At 48.3% G+C, this 18,707-nt stretch overlaps 1 protein-coding gene across 6 annotated transcripts in view; it reads left to right on the top strand.

The window, feature by feature from the left end:
- The window catches only part of LOC142566744 (transcriptional adapter 1-like), a 132,589-nt gene that overhangs the window by 83,806 nt on the left and 30,076 nt on the right, over positions 1-18,707 (top strand). For all 6 annotated transcript variants that reach the window (XM_075677624.1, XM_075677619.1, XM_075677621.1 and 3 more), the window contains one exon: positions 5,106-5,254. In XM_075677624.1, the coding sequence (XP_075533739.1) occupies positions 5,106-5,254 (149 nt within the window). The remainder of the gene's footprint in view (positions 1-5,105; positions 5,255-18,707) is intronic.

Genomic DNA, 18,707 nt, shown 5'->3' on the forward strand with positions numbered 1-18,707 from the left:
TTGGAGTGAGTGCCACCGTGGAGGCCACAAATTCAGCGACTGCTCGGGGTTTTCCCTGGGCTTCTATAGTTTTGCACGAGGTCTCAATTTATTGACGACCTGTGAGGCAATTCTGTGGAGTGAACATTCAATATGTCCTTCTGGAGCCCTGATGTGAGTGTGACTGAGTTCGTATTTTTGCTCGAGTCTGTTGAGATGTGCCTGCCAATCCTCTGCATGGGTTCGTTGTGAGCCGGAGCTTTGCATTGTCTGTGGATCCGCTGGAAGGTGCGATCTCCAGAGGTACCGCCTTAGGTGCAACTTGCAGAGCGGGCGGAGGCGGGATGTGTGAAGCGGTTCGCTTTTCGAGAGCCTTTACTCGGAGTATGAGTTGTTGGATGACTGCTGTCAGTTCTACGATCGCTTTGTGTGTGTCTCGAATACAGGGAGTCCCATCCTGCGTAATCCCCAGTTGTTGATCTTCTTGTTTGATGGACGGAGATGGCGGTAGCCTAGGTGGCTGCCGCAGAGGAGAAGGGGGTTGGGCTGCTGCGTGACTGCAGGTGGCCCGTGTTTGCTCCTGGAGGGAGTCCGAGACTGCCTCCGGTAAGTTGTCGACTCGAGCGATGGAAAGGAGCTCGAGCGGTCCCGGGGCTGCCGCTGTGCCGGCTGCCGGAGCGTTGCCGGTCCCTTCGGCTGGTGTGCTGAAGCATGACCTTGCAAAAGGATGGAGAGGTGGGCTAGTTGGTAATGCATTATTATAAAAACTTCGAGCGCTAAAAACACAAAGGACATAGAAGGATGTCAAAGGACGTAGAGCGTGTGTGTTGTGTGTTTCTTCTTCTATGTCCTTTGTGTTTTTAGCGCTCTAAGTTTTTATTATAAAGCATGACCTGCTTGGCGGGCTCTTGGGGCTTGGGTCTGTTTGCCTTGGCTTGTCGGTGATTCTCCCACTGCTGGCGCTTGACTGTGTAGGGGATCCTGTAGATTTCCATGCATCGACCGTCAGCCTTGAAATGTTCCGCGCCGCATAGGCGACAGTTTGGTTTGCATGTGTGGTCGTTTGGCGGATTTGATAGCCCATAGCCTCTGCATTTGGTATTTGGGCTAGCGCAGATGTCGGCTCGATCACCGAGCTTGCCACAGTGATAGCACACTTCTTACTTCTAGAATAAGTTGCATCTGTGTCGACTGTTCGACAGTCGACACAGATGCCAGAGACCAGTGACTCAAGTTGGTGTCGACACGAACTTGGGTCACTGGGTATGTGCCACACTTAAATGAACTTCTTCAACACCAACTTGGGTCACTGGGTATGTGCCACTCTTCAATGAACCTCAACACCAACTTGGGTTACTGGGTATGTGCCAGTGGGTATATGCCACTCTTCAATGAACCTCTTCAACACCAACTTGGGTCACTGGGTATGTGCCAGTGAGTATATGCCACCCTTCAGTGAACCTCTTCAACACCAACTTGTGCCAGTGGGTATGTGCCACTCTTCAATGAACTTCTTCAACACCAACTTGGGTCACTGGGTATGTGCCACTCTTCAATGAACCACAACACCAACATGGGTCACTGGGTATGTGCCAGTGGATATGTGCCACTCTTCAATAAACCTCTTCAACACCAACTTGGGTCACTGGGTATGTGCCACTCTTCAATGAACCTCTTCAACACCAACTTGGGTCACTGGGTATGTGCCAGTGGGTATGTGCCACTCTTCAATGAACCTCAACACCAACTTGGGTCACTGGGTATGTGCCGCTCTTCAATGAACCTCTTCAACACCAACTTGGGTCACTGGGTATGTGCCAGTGGGTATGTGCCACTCTTCAATGAACCTCAACACCAACTTGGGTCACTGGGTATGTGCCAGTGGGTATGTGCCACTCTTCAATGAACCTCTTCAACACCAACTTGGGTCACTGGGTATGTGCCACTTCAATGAACCTCTTTGATGCCAACGTGGTTCACTGGGTATGTGCCACTGGGTATGTGTCGCTCTTCAGTGACAAAAAAATTCTTTAATATTTCTTCCATGCTGGGCGGAATTGAACCTGTTTTATATGTTGGACATTCTTCTCTGAAAATATATTACAGTGAACCCTTACAGTAAGCTGTAGTTGGCCGAAGCTCAGAAAAAGTATGTACTAAACGGTAGTACTGCTTATCCAAAAGAGCATGAGATCGCCCCCTTGTCAAAAACGGAACTCAGAGAGAGTGCGTTGAAAGGGCAGAAACATGCACTATGTATTTACTTCGTGCGACAAAAGTATCATTATTTTCGTTTGATGCTGCGGTGGCCTAGCAGCGATGACAACGGCCTCAAACTTATACGGGTGTCACACGGCACACTTTTGATCGCAATCATGCCCGATCCGTATCGAATTTCTCAGTCATCGCTGGCTCATTTGTGCAAGATGCGCAAGGCAGCCAGTTGCAGTTGAGAATTCCGATCCCAATTGGGCTTGATCGCGATAAAAAGTGTTCTTGTGGCACCGGTTTTACTGAAGCTGCGAGCCAGCTTTTCTGCCAGTCCCCTCCCTCTTCTCGGCAAACACACGCATGGAAGATTCCTCATTGGCATTGCATATTCTTCGTGCATGAGCGCAGTAGCGCTGAAGAAGTCACTGGGCACCTTTTTCATTGCGAGGTGCTGTTCTCATCGTGACGATTGCATTCATGAGGCTGATGTAATGTGCAGCTTCTGCTACTGTCAGGCCTCAATCACCCATGCTGTCGCTTTCCGTGTCGTCCTCATCGCTGTCGTTAGGCAACCCTTTGGCAACAGAGGCAACAATGGCGAAAAGTCGAACCTCATAGCCGACATCTCTTTGCTGTCGCAGCAGTGCTGCCGAGCAACTTCACATTTGAAATGCCACACACTGTAGTCAACGGTAGATCCCTGCTGCATGCCAGCACCGAGTTCTTTGTGCCACGTTCCACAGCATGAGCAATGTCTAATTTTTCTTCTATGCTGAGCACCAGGTGTTTTTTTATATGAGCATGACGCGAATCCTTGCTTGCCTGACGCCGAAATGATGTTGATGTTAACGTGCTTCACACGCACAGGGCCCTTGGAGGCCGTTCCGATCTTGTTGTTCTGACGGGCCATCCAATGAGAACGACGCACCACCGTGATTGCATGACAAAAAGTGGAAACACTACGGGTTAACCGACGCGTACGCAATAAGCTGGTACGGTTTGTGCGGATACAAAATGCATTATGTTCGATCACCGCTGAGTCAAGGTTTTGACTTTACGACTTTTAAAATGAAAGTGCTGTTTAAGCGGGTAGGGTTTAACAAGATTTTACTGTACAGTGAAACTGTATATGGCTAGCCGATTCGTCCGTCCGTCTGTTGCCTGTACGCCGAAAACTGCTCCGGCGCAACCCTGTGCACATATGCGAAAAAAAAAGAGAGAGAGAGGCAATTGGCTGTGCCAGTAGCGACGTCGTGTCGCAGCCGAGTGCGTGCACAGCAGTTTCTCTCCGATTCCGAAATGGGTAGGCCACGCGTCATATATACCCCTGAGGAGCAGGCAGCTTTCGATCAGCAACACGGCAAACAGAACCAAGAACCAGCTCATCTACACTATGCCGATGCTGCAGCCCGGACACAAGAACAGGCTCATGCAGCCGAACATAAGCAGCAACTGTGTACCGAGGATCCGGCAGCCTAAGAAGCTGTTGTTTAATGAACCATCAGGATTAACCAAGTGATAAACACCGGGGCTGTACGTTTCAGCTTCTCTGGTTAACTATCCGTACAGAGTGCTTGGGCGGTGATTTCTTTCTTTTCAGACATGCACTTCCTGTGGATTTTGCAGTGGCACCACTAGATGGTGCAGCATGTCTAGATTGAAGTCCGATAGAGGAGCCCAGCTGCATGCATGCCTCATGCACGATGACTTTTGGCGTTGGCAATACATTGTGTTCACTACATTGCTTCAATGGTAATTGCATCACAGTTATCGCGAGATGGATTCTGCTGTAATTTTATTAGTAGGGAAGGGCTACGCTACATTCTTAACCCTTTGAGGGTCGATTTTTTTAGACATATGCGACTGCCCAGGGTCGATTTTTTTTTGTTGCAGATTTCAATTCTTCTTAGGGACTTATTTTGCAAAAAATTCGCCGCAATTTTTTCTAGGGTGACTGTGAAGTGAGAAAAAAATATTTTGCATTGCTATATATGTACTCTTCATTCATGAATAACAATAAAAAAGGAAATAAACTTATAAGAATTACAAATTTGATGCATTTTTATACACATAGTTGAAGGCCTTGAAAATGCACAAACAAGAATATTTCGCAAGACTGAAATGTTCCTGCTCTTACACTAATATCTTATATGTACATCCATAGCATAATCGAACTGTGTAGGTGCGCGCACTCAAGAAAACTGTGTGGTTGTGTGCCCCTCAAGAAAGCAAAACGTGTGACAACTTCCGCTAATGTTCATCTTATCGTCAACCAGAGGCAATTAGTTTTCGCAAGTGTCGAAAAAAAAAAAAGCAGCGGAAATGTATGCATGGCGGCATCCTTTCTATGCGCACCCCTGTGAGCACTGAACGAGCGAAAAAGAGGCGGTCGCCCTTTGAGCGATTAGTAATGAGATAGCCATCAGTTTTGGAAGCGCAAGAAGCCGAAACCGCCCGCGAAAACAAAACCCTAACTGCCACCCGCCCGCTCGCGTGCCAATGCGCGGGCGGTACTATATAGACGCGCGGGAGCGAACTAGCGCTAAAACCATGCAACAAAAACTGAGAGAGGGAGGCGCATGAAAAAAAATTCCCTGTATTCCCACATAGTGGCAGCACATGACAGAAAAGAAAAAGTTAGGAAATGGGCGCGCTTTTTAAATGTGCAAACCGCGCCGTAAATATACGGCATCGGCCATTTTCGGACTTGTTCGCGGCGCTATATATTTATGTCATTGACCCTCAAAGGGTTAAGGGACAAAAGGTTCAGTTTAACCAAGTTGCAGAAATAGCCCAAATTCAAGAAAATACTTTGAAATTTGTCAGCTCGTACTGAGATTTTAGTACAAAATGGCAAGCTGCTCAACCACTTTTGTGTCCATGTGAATAAAACGAGTTGTGTCTCCTTGATGCAGCAACGGTTGCGAGCCCTTCTCTCGGCAGTGCTCAGCCGTCGCAGTGCATACAAGTTGCGGGATGGACGACTGCTCCACACCCTGGGATGTGCACCACCGAACCCCTACCTACGGTTTGCTGCTCGCTGCCACTTTTCCCAGGGCTATAGGTAAGCCTCCATATCTTTCTTAGCTTCTTACTTTCTCCAGTTGCTCTGGAGGTGATTTTCAAGTCGGTTTGTAGGGCTCATTATTCCTGCATCATCTTAGAGTGTGTTCCAAATCAGACAGCTACTTAGCTGTGCCATCTTACTCCAGTTCGTGGGTAGACTGCTTCGACAGCATGCAGGCTGCGAAACGAGCAGAATACACAGACCGGTGCTGTTACGGGAAGCAGCTGAATGATGAGCTCAGTTAACACGCCTTAATATCTTGCCATAAACCAATGGATAAGAGGCAAGACGACATTGCCCTCTGCACTGGCTGCGGCATGGATCCTGTGGTTGGAGGCTGGAAGGGTGCCAAGGTTCAGCTGGCACCCCAAGAGGAGGCTCAACTTGTGAATAATGGTTGAGTGCTGCCCCGAGTGTCTTCTGTCATTTTGTTCCTGTGCAGAGGATGTAGTGACTAGCACATCACACAGATGGTGCTAGCACTGCAGGGATCAAGAGTTTGGGAATGATGCCGAAATTATTGTGTTATGTGACATGAATGCCCACAACGGGATCTTGATGGTTTTGCCGACAAAAACGGGAAGTTAATGCTAGTTCTCTCTGAGCAACGTAACCTCGTTATATACGGGGCCTAAATGTGATGGCCACATCCCATGGGAAGTAGGAAATGGGCAATCGACCCTTGGTTACTGTCAGATGATAGAAGGAATTTGTGATAACTTGAGAGAAATGGTCATTGGCGAGGAAGGGTATAGTGGCGCAGTGAGTCGCGATAAACACGTAGCTTGGAAAAGGGGATATTTAGGTAGGAAAGAGCAAGAACGGAAGAATGGCCAGTCCAAATTGCAATGCTGAACAAATACATATAGTCACAGGAGTCGAGAAAAAACTTGGCAAATGGCCACGCAAAGAGTGGGATTATGGGGAGCTTCTAAGTATAATGACAGGAGGAATAAGGAAAAAGAAGCAACACTTTTGTTGGAAAGGAAAAAAGAAACCGAAAAGCAGATGGAACAGGGAGATACAGGAAGCGATCGACGAACAACGAAGCTTTACGAGAGCATAGGCAGGCAAAAAAAGTGCAGTTGCCGCAGGATGATGTAACAAGAATATGGGACATCCATCGCTGTCTACTCACGCGAAAAAAGCTAACTTTGGAGGAGGCAGAAGAATTCACCATAGCTTCGGAGAAAGCTCTAGATGACATGCGAGACATGCGGGAAGGGTTCCCAGAGACTTCGGTAACCAGTATCAACGGTGTAGTCGCAGCAAGGACGGCGGCCCTGGACACAGTGGAGGAACACTCCAACGAACAATCATTCATGTGATCGATGCGGCGGTCCCCACGTTACACGTACGTGCCGTCATTGGAACACTAAGTGCCACCATTGTGGCATTAAAGAGCATCTGGCAAAGGTTTGCAGTAGGGGCGTTCCCATAGACCAGGGCATTTGCCGTAGAGCAGAGAGAAGGCGAGGGCGAAGAAGAGGTGCTGCTTGCTTTTGTAGCTCACAGCCCTGCCGATGGAGCTCCATGGAAGCCTCTCGAGGAAGACTTGACCTGGCAGGGTCGAAAACTGCGAATGATAATTGACACGGGTTCTCTGGTCAGTGGCATACCAAAGAGCATACTCGTATTTACTCGCATAATGATCGCACTTTTTTCTAAAGAGAACTGACGCAAATTCAGGGGTGCGATTATTACGCAGGTTAAATTTCCCACGAAAAGAAACATTTTTTTTTTTCCATCCCACATTTGCTGCGGGATGACAAGCAGGTGTCTGCCGTTGTCGGTGCGGGACACCAAAACAAAAATGGTGGCCGGCGAAGCAAGCTGAACTTGCCGAACTCGATTATTTTTCTTCTCGCGAGTATATTACATGCATTTAAACAGTTTCTTCGTATCAGTAATGAATAATATCGTTAATATCGGCAAGTCTACGACAATAACCTGTGAAACACAGTTATCTTTCATCAACGAGATTTATTCCATTCTTGATGAAGGTTCAGAGGTCGACGTCATCTTCTTAGATTTTTGCAGGGCTTTCGATAAGGTATCCCATAGTCTGCTGTTGTATAAGCTTGCTCATCTTCATATCGACCCGAATGTTCTAGCATGGATTCGTTGTTTTTTTATCTAATCGCTTGCAGTTCGTCCACGTTGATGGTCTTCAATCATCTTCAATGCCGGTTAGGTCTGGCGTACCACAAGGATCGGTACTCGGACCCTTGTTATTCCTTGTGTACATTAATGATCTGCCTAACAATATAAAATCTTCTATTAAACTCTTTGCAGATGATTGCATACTATACCGTGAAATTAAAAACACTAATGATGTCCACTTATTGCAAGCAGATCTTAACTGCATTACTGACTGGTGTACTAAATGGAAAATGGTTTTAAGCACATCAAAATGCAAATCTATATGCTTTTCACGTCAAGGCGTCTCGTCACCAGCCTCTTACAGCATCAACAGTGCTCCGTTAGCCCCGGTTACCTCGTATACATACCTCGGTGTACATCTGACATCAAATTTATCCTGGAATCAGCATATCACCTACATTACTGGAAACGCGAACCGCATGCTCGGTTACATAAAAAGAAACTTTTCTTATGCGCCCATTTCAGTCAAACTCCTTCTTTATAAAACCCTGGTTCGTTCAAAGGTTGAATACGCCGCGTCGATATGGGACCCTCAATCTAAGTCACTGTGTTGTAAGCTCTTCAGAACCGTGCCGCTCGTTTTATCCTCCACAACTATGACCGCACATCAAGTGTCACACTAATGAAAAACACTTTGTCACTACCATTACTTTCATTGCGCAGGAAAATTTCACGACTCTGTCTTTTTTTTAAGATCTACAATCTGAATCCTGTTTTGAAAAACGCTTTGCTCCTTTCACCCGCCTATGTTTCATCACGCATTGACCATCCACGCAAAGTGGGCGTTCCACTTTGTCACACTACTGCTCACTTAACTTCTTTCATTCCAACTACATCATTGGAGTGGAATCACTTGCCAGCAGATGTGGCACTCGCCGACGATCTCGAGCATCTTAAGAATAAGTGTCTGCATTTCTTCTTCATGACATGCGTGCCTTTTGTTTCGTGGTCCATCACGAACTCTGTGTTGCTGATTTCTAGTTTGCGTTGTTAGTCCTTGTTTTCTTTTCTCGTTGTTTTAGCTTTCCATGGGTGTGCACAATTGCTGAAATTTGTAAAACTCAGTGCAGTGAGCTATGTAATGCTATGTATGCAATGCTATGCTATAATGCGATGATATGTAATGCTCTGACCCATGAATGTGTTTACATTTCTTGTTATCTGTGTTATTGTATGTCTTGTTCCACTCCCCTCAATAATGCCCGAAGGGCCATGAGGGTATTTGAAATAAATAAATAACGTAGCCATGTCCATTTTTAGGGGACAGAAACGGAGATGGGTGCGCTTAGCTGTCAGCAATCTGAATACGTTGGCTCAAGCGTTTCCCCTCAGGCTGTGCGAATATCTCAGCTGCGTTACAAGTGGCGGCTTATGAATAGGGTACACTTCTAACGTATCAGTGTAAACGTGGCCACTATCATTGCCGCTCGTGATTTGTTGCATGCCCACGAGTGCAGAAGAGAAGAATCGAAAGGCGCCCTTTATGTTGTTGTTGTTGACCAAAACAATTATGAAGCCTACAAATATATGTAATATAGCCGAGGCAAGTTTGGTTGTAGCTTTTTTTTCATGGAAGTGCTGAAAGGGATGAAAGGAATGAACTGGGGCACCTGCTTAAGAATGTTGGCTGCGTGCAGACCACTTGGTATGTCTTCGAGAGTCGTTCACATACCATTCGACAGATGGTAAGGGCGATCATCATTAGCTAGACTTGGCATACGACATATCACTGCGACAAGTTCAGGGTGCGATCATTACACGGGAAAGAAAAAAAATCGAAGTTTGACAACAAAATTCAGGGGTGTGATTATTACGCGAGTGTGATCATTATGCGAGTAAATACAGTATTTCAGAAGCACCGCAAGTGGTGGCTGGCACTGGAAAAGACATTGCTCCGTTTAACATGCTTCCTGGGACCACTGCCGGTCATTGGTCAGATAACAATGCCGATACAATCGGGTGCAACTGTTGTAACGAGCACTGTAATACTTGTTGGATGTCACAGACCACTGCTCTGTGGTCGGAACACGATAGAAGCATTACACATGGCGGGTGTGTCCTTTTGGGACGCTGGAAACACCTCGAGGGTAAATGCGGTTCGAGAGAACGGCAAGGTAAATCCTCTGCTCGAGGAAATTTCGGGTCTTTTTGAGAAGAAGCTTGGCTGTTGCAAAGGCCCACCTGTGAAACTGCACCTCAAGGAAGGAGCCCGCCCACGTTTCTGTAAAGCGCGAACAGTGTTTTATGCTATGCTCTCCAAAGTTTCAGCCGAGATCGACCGTCTTGTACAAGACAGAGTGCGTTCACCGGTAAGCGTTTCGGAATGGGCAACTCCAGTAGTTCCGGTGGCAAAGAACGGAGATATATGTTTGTGCGGCGACTTCAAGTTAAGTGTCAACCCGTTGTTGCACTTGGAGCAGTATCCCTTGCCCAGAGTTGAAGACATGTTCGCGGCTCTTTCTGCAGGCGAAGTTTTCAGTACGCTGGACTTGCGCAATGCCTACAATCAGCTGCTGTGGGATGCAGAAGCCAGAAAGACAGTGGTACTCAAAACACACCGGGGTCTTTACTGTTACAATAGTCTGGCACTTGGGATTGCTTCAGCCACTGCCATGTTCCAGTGACGCATGGAATCGGTTTTGAAGGCTTGCCGAATGTTTAAGCTTACGTCGACGACATCATTGTGGCAGTAAAGGAAAACAACACCTCTGTACTGCGGCATGTGTTTCAGCGGCTGCATGAACACAACTTGAAGTTGAACAAAGCCAAATGCCGGTTTAGTGCAAGTGTCTATTCTTGAGAATTGCATCGATGCTAAAGGTCTTCATCTTCTACTGGACAACCTTGAGGCTGTGCTAGCCACGCCAAAGCCAACATCGGTAAGCCAGCTGAGATCTTTCTTGGGCTTGGTTACATATTACGTGAGATTCTTGCCCAACTTGTCAACTACTCCAGCTCCTTTATATGGCTTGCTGGCAAAGGGGATGCAATGGAAAGGGGGTCGTCTCAAGACAGAGCGTATCAAGAAGTAAAGACTGCCTTGTGTCAAGCTGAATTTCTTGTGCACTATGACCCACAAAAGCTCCTGGAGTGCGATGCACCGTCGGTCGGCTTGGGCACAGTACTGTCCCATCGTATCAATGGCGAAGATTATCCGATAGCCTTTCCCTCAAGAACCTTAACACTGGCGGAGCACAGTTACTCTCAACTGGAAAAGGAAGTGCTTGCACTAGCTTTCAGTGTGACAAAATTTCGAGACTCTCTTTTTGGTAATAAATTTTCTTTGATAACAGATCATAAGCAATTGACGGGGCTGTTTCATCGCGACAAACCCATTCCGCATATGGCGGCGGCTAGGATACAGCAATGGGCACTGCTTTTATTGGTGTATCAGTATGACATAGACTATCGGAAAGGACCGCTGAACGCGAACGCCGATGCCTTGAGCAGTTTACCTCTGCCAGAACGTGGATGGCCTGGTGAAGATGATCCTGTAGAATATGCGCTGCATGTGCAAACCTTGACAGATTTTTCTCTTTGTGCACAGCAGTTGGCAGACAGCACCAGTGATGACGTCCCTCTCTGACAAGGGAAGACATGGATTCTACGCGGCTGGCTAAACTAACTGAGATCGGAGCAACAGTGTTTTCAGCAGTACTTCACCCGCAGACATGAACTTACTGTGAGTAATGGACTAATCTACTGGGGTCATCTTGTTGTCTTGGCTGAAGATGTGCGGTCAATTATTCTGCAGGAAGTTGACCCATAAAGCATGATGGCAATGAAGCGCCTGGCGCGAACAATGTTTTGGTATCCCGGATTGGACTGCGACGTAGAGAATCTGGTACAAAGCTGCCATCAATGTGTGCAGTGTTGGCCCATGCCAGTGGAACAGATCCCCTTAAGCTGGCTGAAGACCAACAAACGTTGGTCTTGCCTGCATGTAGACTATGCTGGTCTGGTTGAAGGTCATATGATCTTGGTGGTAGCAAATACAGAAACGAAATGGATGGAGGCAGTACCCCTTAAAACAGCAAGTGCAGAAACCACAGTGAAAATTCTGTGGGGGATCTTCGTGCATTCTAGCCTGCCACACACAGTCGTTTCTGACAATGGGCCACAATTTAACAGTGCAGTGACTGAAAGATTCTTCAAAGATAACCATGTGCGTCATGTTAACTCCAGTCCATGTTACCCTCAGTCAAACGGATTGGCGGAACGTGCTGTGCGCACCATTAAAGAGGGAATCAAGAAAAATAAAGCTGGATGTCTACTCAGTCAGATTAACAAGTTCTTGCTTCGTTATAGGACGACACAGACTCGAGAAGGGAAATCGCCTGCCAAGATGTTGCTCGGTTTTCAACCAAGGCCCGGTCTAAGTGCGCATTTTCCAGAGGAGGAGGTGGCACCACGGGATTCCACGGTGAGCACACCCCTGGCACCGACACTGCAATTGCTTACTCCGAGAGCACCTGTTTAGTTACAACAGTACAATCAAGCCGGCTAGAGGTGGTTACCTGGCACGGTGACGTCAACAAGAGGTAGGTGCTTGGACACCGCAGGAGGAGTGCAGTGCCGTCATGGGGACCAAGTGCGACCACGCAACGCAATGGCAGAGTTAAAACAGGAACTCGGCACAACTCGGCCTTCAGAACACCACACCTCACAAAGTGAGAGACCTTCAGACGACCAAGCCTCGCAGCGTGACCAACCCTCATCTAGAGAAGACACCGAACTGCCACCGGACGTATCGCTTGGTACAGCCCGGTCTCCCAATGAGTCAACCTCAAGAGAACCGACAGTCTTGGGACTTCTCAGGCACTCTATGTGCACAAGGAGACCTCCCGATAGACTAGGCTTCTAAGGGAAAGGAAGTGCCGTGTCGCGTCATTGGAAGCCCGTTCATCGCACGAAGTGCGCATGCTCGATGAAATGTGCACTGCATAAAAGTAGCCACACTATCTGTAATAAACCATTCTTTGGCTTGCGCCTACAACGTGTGTTGCTGTCACTCGCGTTACGGCATTTAGTACAAAGTCTTAAATGTGCACAGTGATGATACTGCTGCCCCAGTTGTGCGGAACTGCGTCAAGAGGTGATACTACGTCCTGCCATATTTTGGCAAAATATCATAAATCTGTGCCCACCCTGTGCTGGAAGAGTTACTCTGGCTGTTGATGATGGAACAATGTTCTCAAATCTCCGCACCACGGAAAGCGATGTGGCATGTGCCAGCGGCTGAGTTGGCTCGACGATAGGTAGAGCCAAACCTGGCCCAGCCTGGATCATGCCATTGTTTCTTTTATGGGCTCTTGTCTGCAGATTGCTTTTTTTTCAGTACCTTCAGCTCCTTCAAAGTCACTAGGGGTCCGCTGGGCCACCATGTGCGAGTTGCTTAAGCAATGGGACAGCTTTGCTTCCTGTCAGTTTTCAGGCAGCAGCATGCATTCGTACTGGCGCCGAATCAAACTGCTACTTTCGTTGGCAAGGCGATTTCACAACTTATGGGGCCCCTCACCCGGCCACATAGCGAATTTCGATTATACACTGGAAGTTGTTAATAAAAAATTGCAAAAATTTTTCAAATCGGTTCATTAATAGCTGAGATAGATATATTTCCATGCCACAAACCCATGATTTCAGGAGGTGAGTTCCACTGCCAAGAGAGACACTCTCTCCAGTTGCCCCGTCTAGCCTCCGCAAGAGAAATTCCTTCCCTGCGTTCTCTCATACTGGATCTCAAGGATTGCGTCACGGCCCCGGCCTTCATTTTTTGTCGCCTCGCTTTTGTGCTGCGCGGCGCACTTCTGCTAACGGCATTGTGCGCAAGCTGTTGCGTTTGTCTCGTTTCACGCAGGACATTATTTTGCATGCTGTGCATGAGGGCACCTGACTAGTGGAGTAAGTCAGTGCTACGTGAATACTGAGGCAGACACAAGCGGTTCATAGAGCGTGATTGTGTGCTGGAACATGGTAGAAAATGGCATAGTTTTGGTGTCAGCGCGTTCGACTGCACGACATGGGAACAAGCAGGTGAAACGGAAGTACATCTCTCTTGCTGCGATGCCAAGTAAAACATATACATGCGGACATTCTGTTTGCGTGTTTTATTATTTCTCTAAACCTTAATTCGTCTATCAGTGCAACAGATTACACAAATAACAGATGTTGCCCTGAATAATTCTTGAACTCACATGCCACTGTCAGCATTGTCATAGCACAGACATGTACGTAGGCATATACATCACTTCTCTGGCTGGGAGTGCGGTGCCCGCGAGGCGGAGGGCAAACAGCATTTGGTTCAAAATTTCAGCTCTTTTCGTAGCGTGTAGCGATGTAATACTTAGTGGACACGATTGTTAGTGCGCATTGTATGCATGGCACTTATCAGCTCAAAATGGCCAGACTTGGTCAGGGGCCCTTTAAGGAATGCCATATGGGCGCTACTAGGATTTTCGTCAACTCTGCACCAAACTGCAACTTTCACTGCTGGATGCCGACAAAGCAGTGCTGGTTAGGCCTAAGTCATGGAGGAAGAATATTTGGGCGTTGAAACTCCTGTCAGCATGTGCGCGGGTGCCCAGATAACGTCAAAGAAATAGCGTGTGCCAACGGAGGCACATGCAGGGGGCACATACGAGGGGGCACATGCCCGAGCTGCCTGGGCGGGCAGCTCAGGTGCACTCTCTTCGGCGGCACCCGTGTCTTCCGCTCAAAGCAGACGATAAGCAGACGACACAGTCGTTAGCTTCAGCAGGCACCCCGCAACATTGTGTTTCCTGCGGGGATTCCTGGAGACGGCCGTTAGCTCACATTGAGAGATTACGTCTGCCAGAAGCACTTCACAAGCAACGTGATGAGACAGGATAAATACTACGGTGAGCTTAGGGGCGAGGTAATCCTGGACCACCCGAAAGAAACCTGGACTGCGCCCAGAGGTTGTTCCTTGCATCTTTCTTCCATCTTCAGCATCTTTGACATCCCTGAAAAAGAATGGGACTTCCCAGGAAAAATCAAATATCAAATAGTCATCAAGTATCAGTCATGCTACCGTTGAAAGATCAAGAATGAGCGTGTACGACAAGCCAGGAACATCAACGGCGATGAACATCAGCAATGTTCGCACAGTGTGTGAGGCCGATGAGCTTGAAGAAAATCAGCTCGGTCACATACTCGAAGAAATTGAAAGCATGTTTGCCTTCGCCGAATGCCAGCAGCGGTTACACCCATCCAATCAAAGTCATCACATGGGTGTCAAACAATAGCTCTGCATGCAACCGGAAGTTACTGATCATCTTATAGTGGTCATCGAATCAATGCATTTTATTTTTTAGTGTGCTTAAATGGTTGAAGCACAGCACCAATCGCTGTCCAGGCTACCACTGCTAAAGAGGCGCACGTGAGTGCCCTCACTAGAAATTGTGCCAGGCACGTGGCCGAATGCGAGCAACACAAGCGACTGGTTGCCTTGACAACCAAAATGGCGGTAATTCCTTTCTCGGCCACCAGGTACTGCCAGCATGATAGTTGCTCCGCAGGCTTGTGACTTTTTGTGGTCGCCGCAAACAGCGGAATTTCCACTCCTAAATGTTTTTTGCTCTGTGGCCTAGCTGCATAGCGTGCCTAGCTGTCTTGACAAAGATTCGCCGTCGAGCCAAGCTTGCTGCTGGTATGTTCTGACCAGTAGTCCTGACCAGTAAGTTCTTCAGCGATCAGTCATCGGATTAATGCACATGGCTAGGCTGGCAGTTGTATAAGCCAACATAGGGTCCCTGGGCGATCTACCGTCCACTACTGTGAGCACCTACCAAGTTTGTGCGCTTACTGATGGCATGCACTTGCCCTATGCAGAAATCTCCAAACATGCAACACAGCCTGACAGTGTCAGTCAAGGTTGCACACACCTATCTGCCCTTTGCAATGACCTGTGATGCACGCAGGGCATGAGCGAATGAAACATGCTTCCCGCAGTCTCTGCCATCCCACCATTTTATATTTAGTAAGCAGAATTTTTCGATCTGAGCAGGCTCTAGAAAAGTAAGAGTCCCTCCTCCTGCAATGCTGAGAACTGAGAGCTATGTCGATAGCCCGCCTCGCAAATTGTGAAAGCCACTTATCATTCTGCTTTCACAGGAGTGAGCATAACTGTGGTTAACCACCTACATTGGGGCCTTTTCAACCACTTTAAATATAAAAAGCTGGTGCAATAAGTTCAAATTGTTGTACAGACATTTCTTATATTTGCACCGCATTTTTCCCCAAATACACGCCTACGTCATGGCTGGCTGGCCCCCGTCGTCGTCGTTCTGTCCATAGATGAGCCAAGTCAACTCATCAAAAACAAAGGCGAAGGCAACGCCACTGTTCTGCTCACTACAAACGAAGGCTTATCGACACATTGTAAGTCAGGAAAAACGTATAATATTAAAAAGTATACTGAAAGTACTAATAAAAAGACGAAGGCGTACACTAGAAGATCATGTGGTGGACCTCTTATGCAGCTTCATGTTTTTGCTGTGTGGGACACCAAAGGTCATTTTTCGTGACTTTTAGTGATGAATTAATAATATGAATCCATGTTTAATGAAAAAAACGTGGCTCGTTTTGGCCACTGAAATAATTCCATCAGCGGGGTAATCTCTATTCATGTTCTGAGCAGTTGCCTGTCCCTTAAAAAAAAAAGAGTGGCCCTTACATGAGTATGTATGGTATTAGTTTATGCATAAGGGCTGTGAGAAAAAAGTATTTTATGATATGATGATTTTACAATATTTTATGACCGCATGTCGGATACATTGATTGAAGTATTGCCTTCTGGACTGGATTTTCCATGCAGACGGAGCTTAGCATTTGCGCTGCCAAGTTCACCTTAAACAAATGATGCTGAGACGGGGTGAAAAGCTGGCCTATGCGAGTTGAAATCTTCCGCCATTACCGCACAGCGCGTCTTGCCCGCCCGGACATTGCGAAGCCACGGAAAGCATTGCGAGTTGGGGCAGCGCGCCACTCGCAACGTGGTGCCCGTATCGTGCCACCTGCAGCAGGGAACGGCGGCGCATTTGGATTATCGTCTACTAAAAGTGTGCAGTATGTTACCAATGGCACTAAGCACCACGCGCTGTAAAACAGATAGGTGAAGATGTTTACTACAATAGGTTTGGCGGCGATAGCTGTGAATAGCTGTGATAACTGTGATAGCTGCGAACGATCTGGGCGGAGATTTGCTGGCACCGGAATAAGAAACTGTGTGCACCGTAATTTTTCATGTGAGACAGGCAGCTATATGCTGTTCTCGTTCACGCGTGGTTCATGCCTTTTCTTGTTCACGTAGGATCTAGCGGCCGGAAAACTTATATGATCGCAGTCTGCAGCAGGGAACGGCGGTGCATTTTGGTTTTTTGGTTACTGCCTGTTAAAAGTGTGCGCTACTCCTCCGGTGGCACCACACGCTGTTAAACAGATAGACGAAGACGCTTATCGCAATTGAATTGGCGGTCATGGCTGTGAATGCGCGTGCAACAACCCTGGCGAAGATTTGCTGGTACTGAAATGAGAAACTGAGTACACGCCGGTGTTTTCACGTGAGACTGATGGGCGAGTATTGCAGTGAAGCTGCCGCGGCGGGCAGCCATATACTGTTCTCTATCGTGCGCGCCTCACGCATTTTCTTGTTTACATGGGATCTAGCAGCCAGAAAACGTATCATACGATCACAGTTTGGCAACGTACCGAACGTCGGTGCCGAAAAATAAGATTTTTCGGGATCATATGAACCGGTAAAAAAATGAGCGTAACTCTATTGGGTAATTTTTGTGTTCTCAATTGTGAACGTTGGTGCCGGGAAAACGTACGTAACGGGTAGTAGTAAGCTTCACCTAATTAAGCCATAGTTAGTTTCTGGCCCTCCACAACCAAAACACAACAAATTGATGTTCTATTCTGTTGACTCAGGATAGGACACACATATGGCACCCATGGCTTTGTGCTGACTGGCAATGAACTGTCACGATCCACCCCAGGTCGTGAACAAGGGAGGCCTTGTGGCACCCTCCGATAGACGGACGCTCCGCAGCGTGGTGATGCTGAACGATGACTGACCGGCGAGCAGCTGTGCTTGTCGGTGTTTATTGTGGTGCGGTGACCAATGTTGCCTGCCGAGCTTTAGCAGGCCACCGAGCTTGGCGGGCGAATCAAGATTATGCCTGAGGGGGCGTCACATACTTGCTACACCCCCTTACCCCCAGTTTGTTTGTTAAATGAAAAACAAACGTCCATGTTCACAATATGAGGCTCTGCCTCCACCCTAGCTGGGTCGACGCTGCCTGCTATCCAGGCGAGTAACGGTCCGGTGGCCTCCGCCGTCGAGTACTCCGCCTGGGCACAGGTGTTGATGGGTCGGGTGTGGCAACGCCGGGTGCTGCCTGGGCCAGCTTTGCTCCATCCGGAGGGTTCGTAGTGGTCGGCCTTGCGAGTGGTGCCGGGCTTGACACCGGTCCAACGGGGTGCCGCACCACTGACAACGGTTGCCGCCTCCGAGGTAGGTGGTGCTCCGCTGGAAGTGACCGAGGCAAGGCCTGACATGGTTGGCTTGTCTGTGTCACATGGCCCCATCTGGCATGCGCACGAGCAGCGATGAGGCACTGGCAGGAGACACCACCTGTCCGGCAGACCAGGGTGGGCCAGGACGAAAGTTCCTGGCGAAAACTGGAGCTTCCGACTCTGGCAAAGGCCCGGGACGGCACCCTTGGTCAGCAGCCAGCTTCTGCTTCAGCTGCTTCAAAAGCACTGCGAATTGGAGGTCCGGATGCAAGACGTCCAAGGGTGTCTTGATCCGGCCCAGCAGGAGCTCACAGGGGGCACGGCTAGTGACATCGTGGGGTGTGGTCTGGTACTGAAATAGTATCCGAGCAATCTGCATCCGGAAATCCCCAGTCTGGCTCTTCTTGAGCTTGTCTTTGATGGTTTGCACCACCCGCTCGGCTGCACCATTTGAAGCAGGGTGGTACGGCGGAACCATCATCCAGCGGATTCCGTTTTTCGTCAGCCAGGCCAGGTACTTTGTGCTGGCGAAAGCAGGTCCATTGCCGGACACGATGACTTCCGGCAACCCCTGGGCGGCAAAGACCTGTCGTAGCGCTGCAATGGTCGCACCTGCTGATGGAGTGGTGACAGGTAGAACCTCCACCCACTTTGAAAAGGCGTCCACAACCAGCAGGAAGTAATGGCCCTTGAAGGGTCCCCCAAAATCCACATGTCGGCAGGACCAGGGTCTCTGTGGGAACGGCCA

The sequence above is a fragment of the Dermacentor variabilis genome, unplaced genomic scaffold (assembly GCF_050947875.1).
Source record: "Dermacentor variabilis isolate Ectoservices unplaced genomic scaffold, ASM5094787v1 scaffold_13, whole genome shotgun sequence".
Classification (NCBI taxonomy): Eukaryota; Metazoa; Arthropoda; class Arachnida; order Ixodida; family Ixodidae; genus Dermacentor; species Dermacentor variabilis.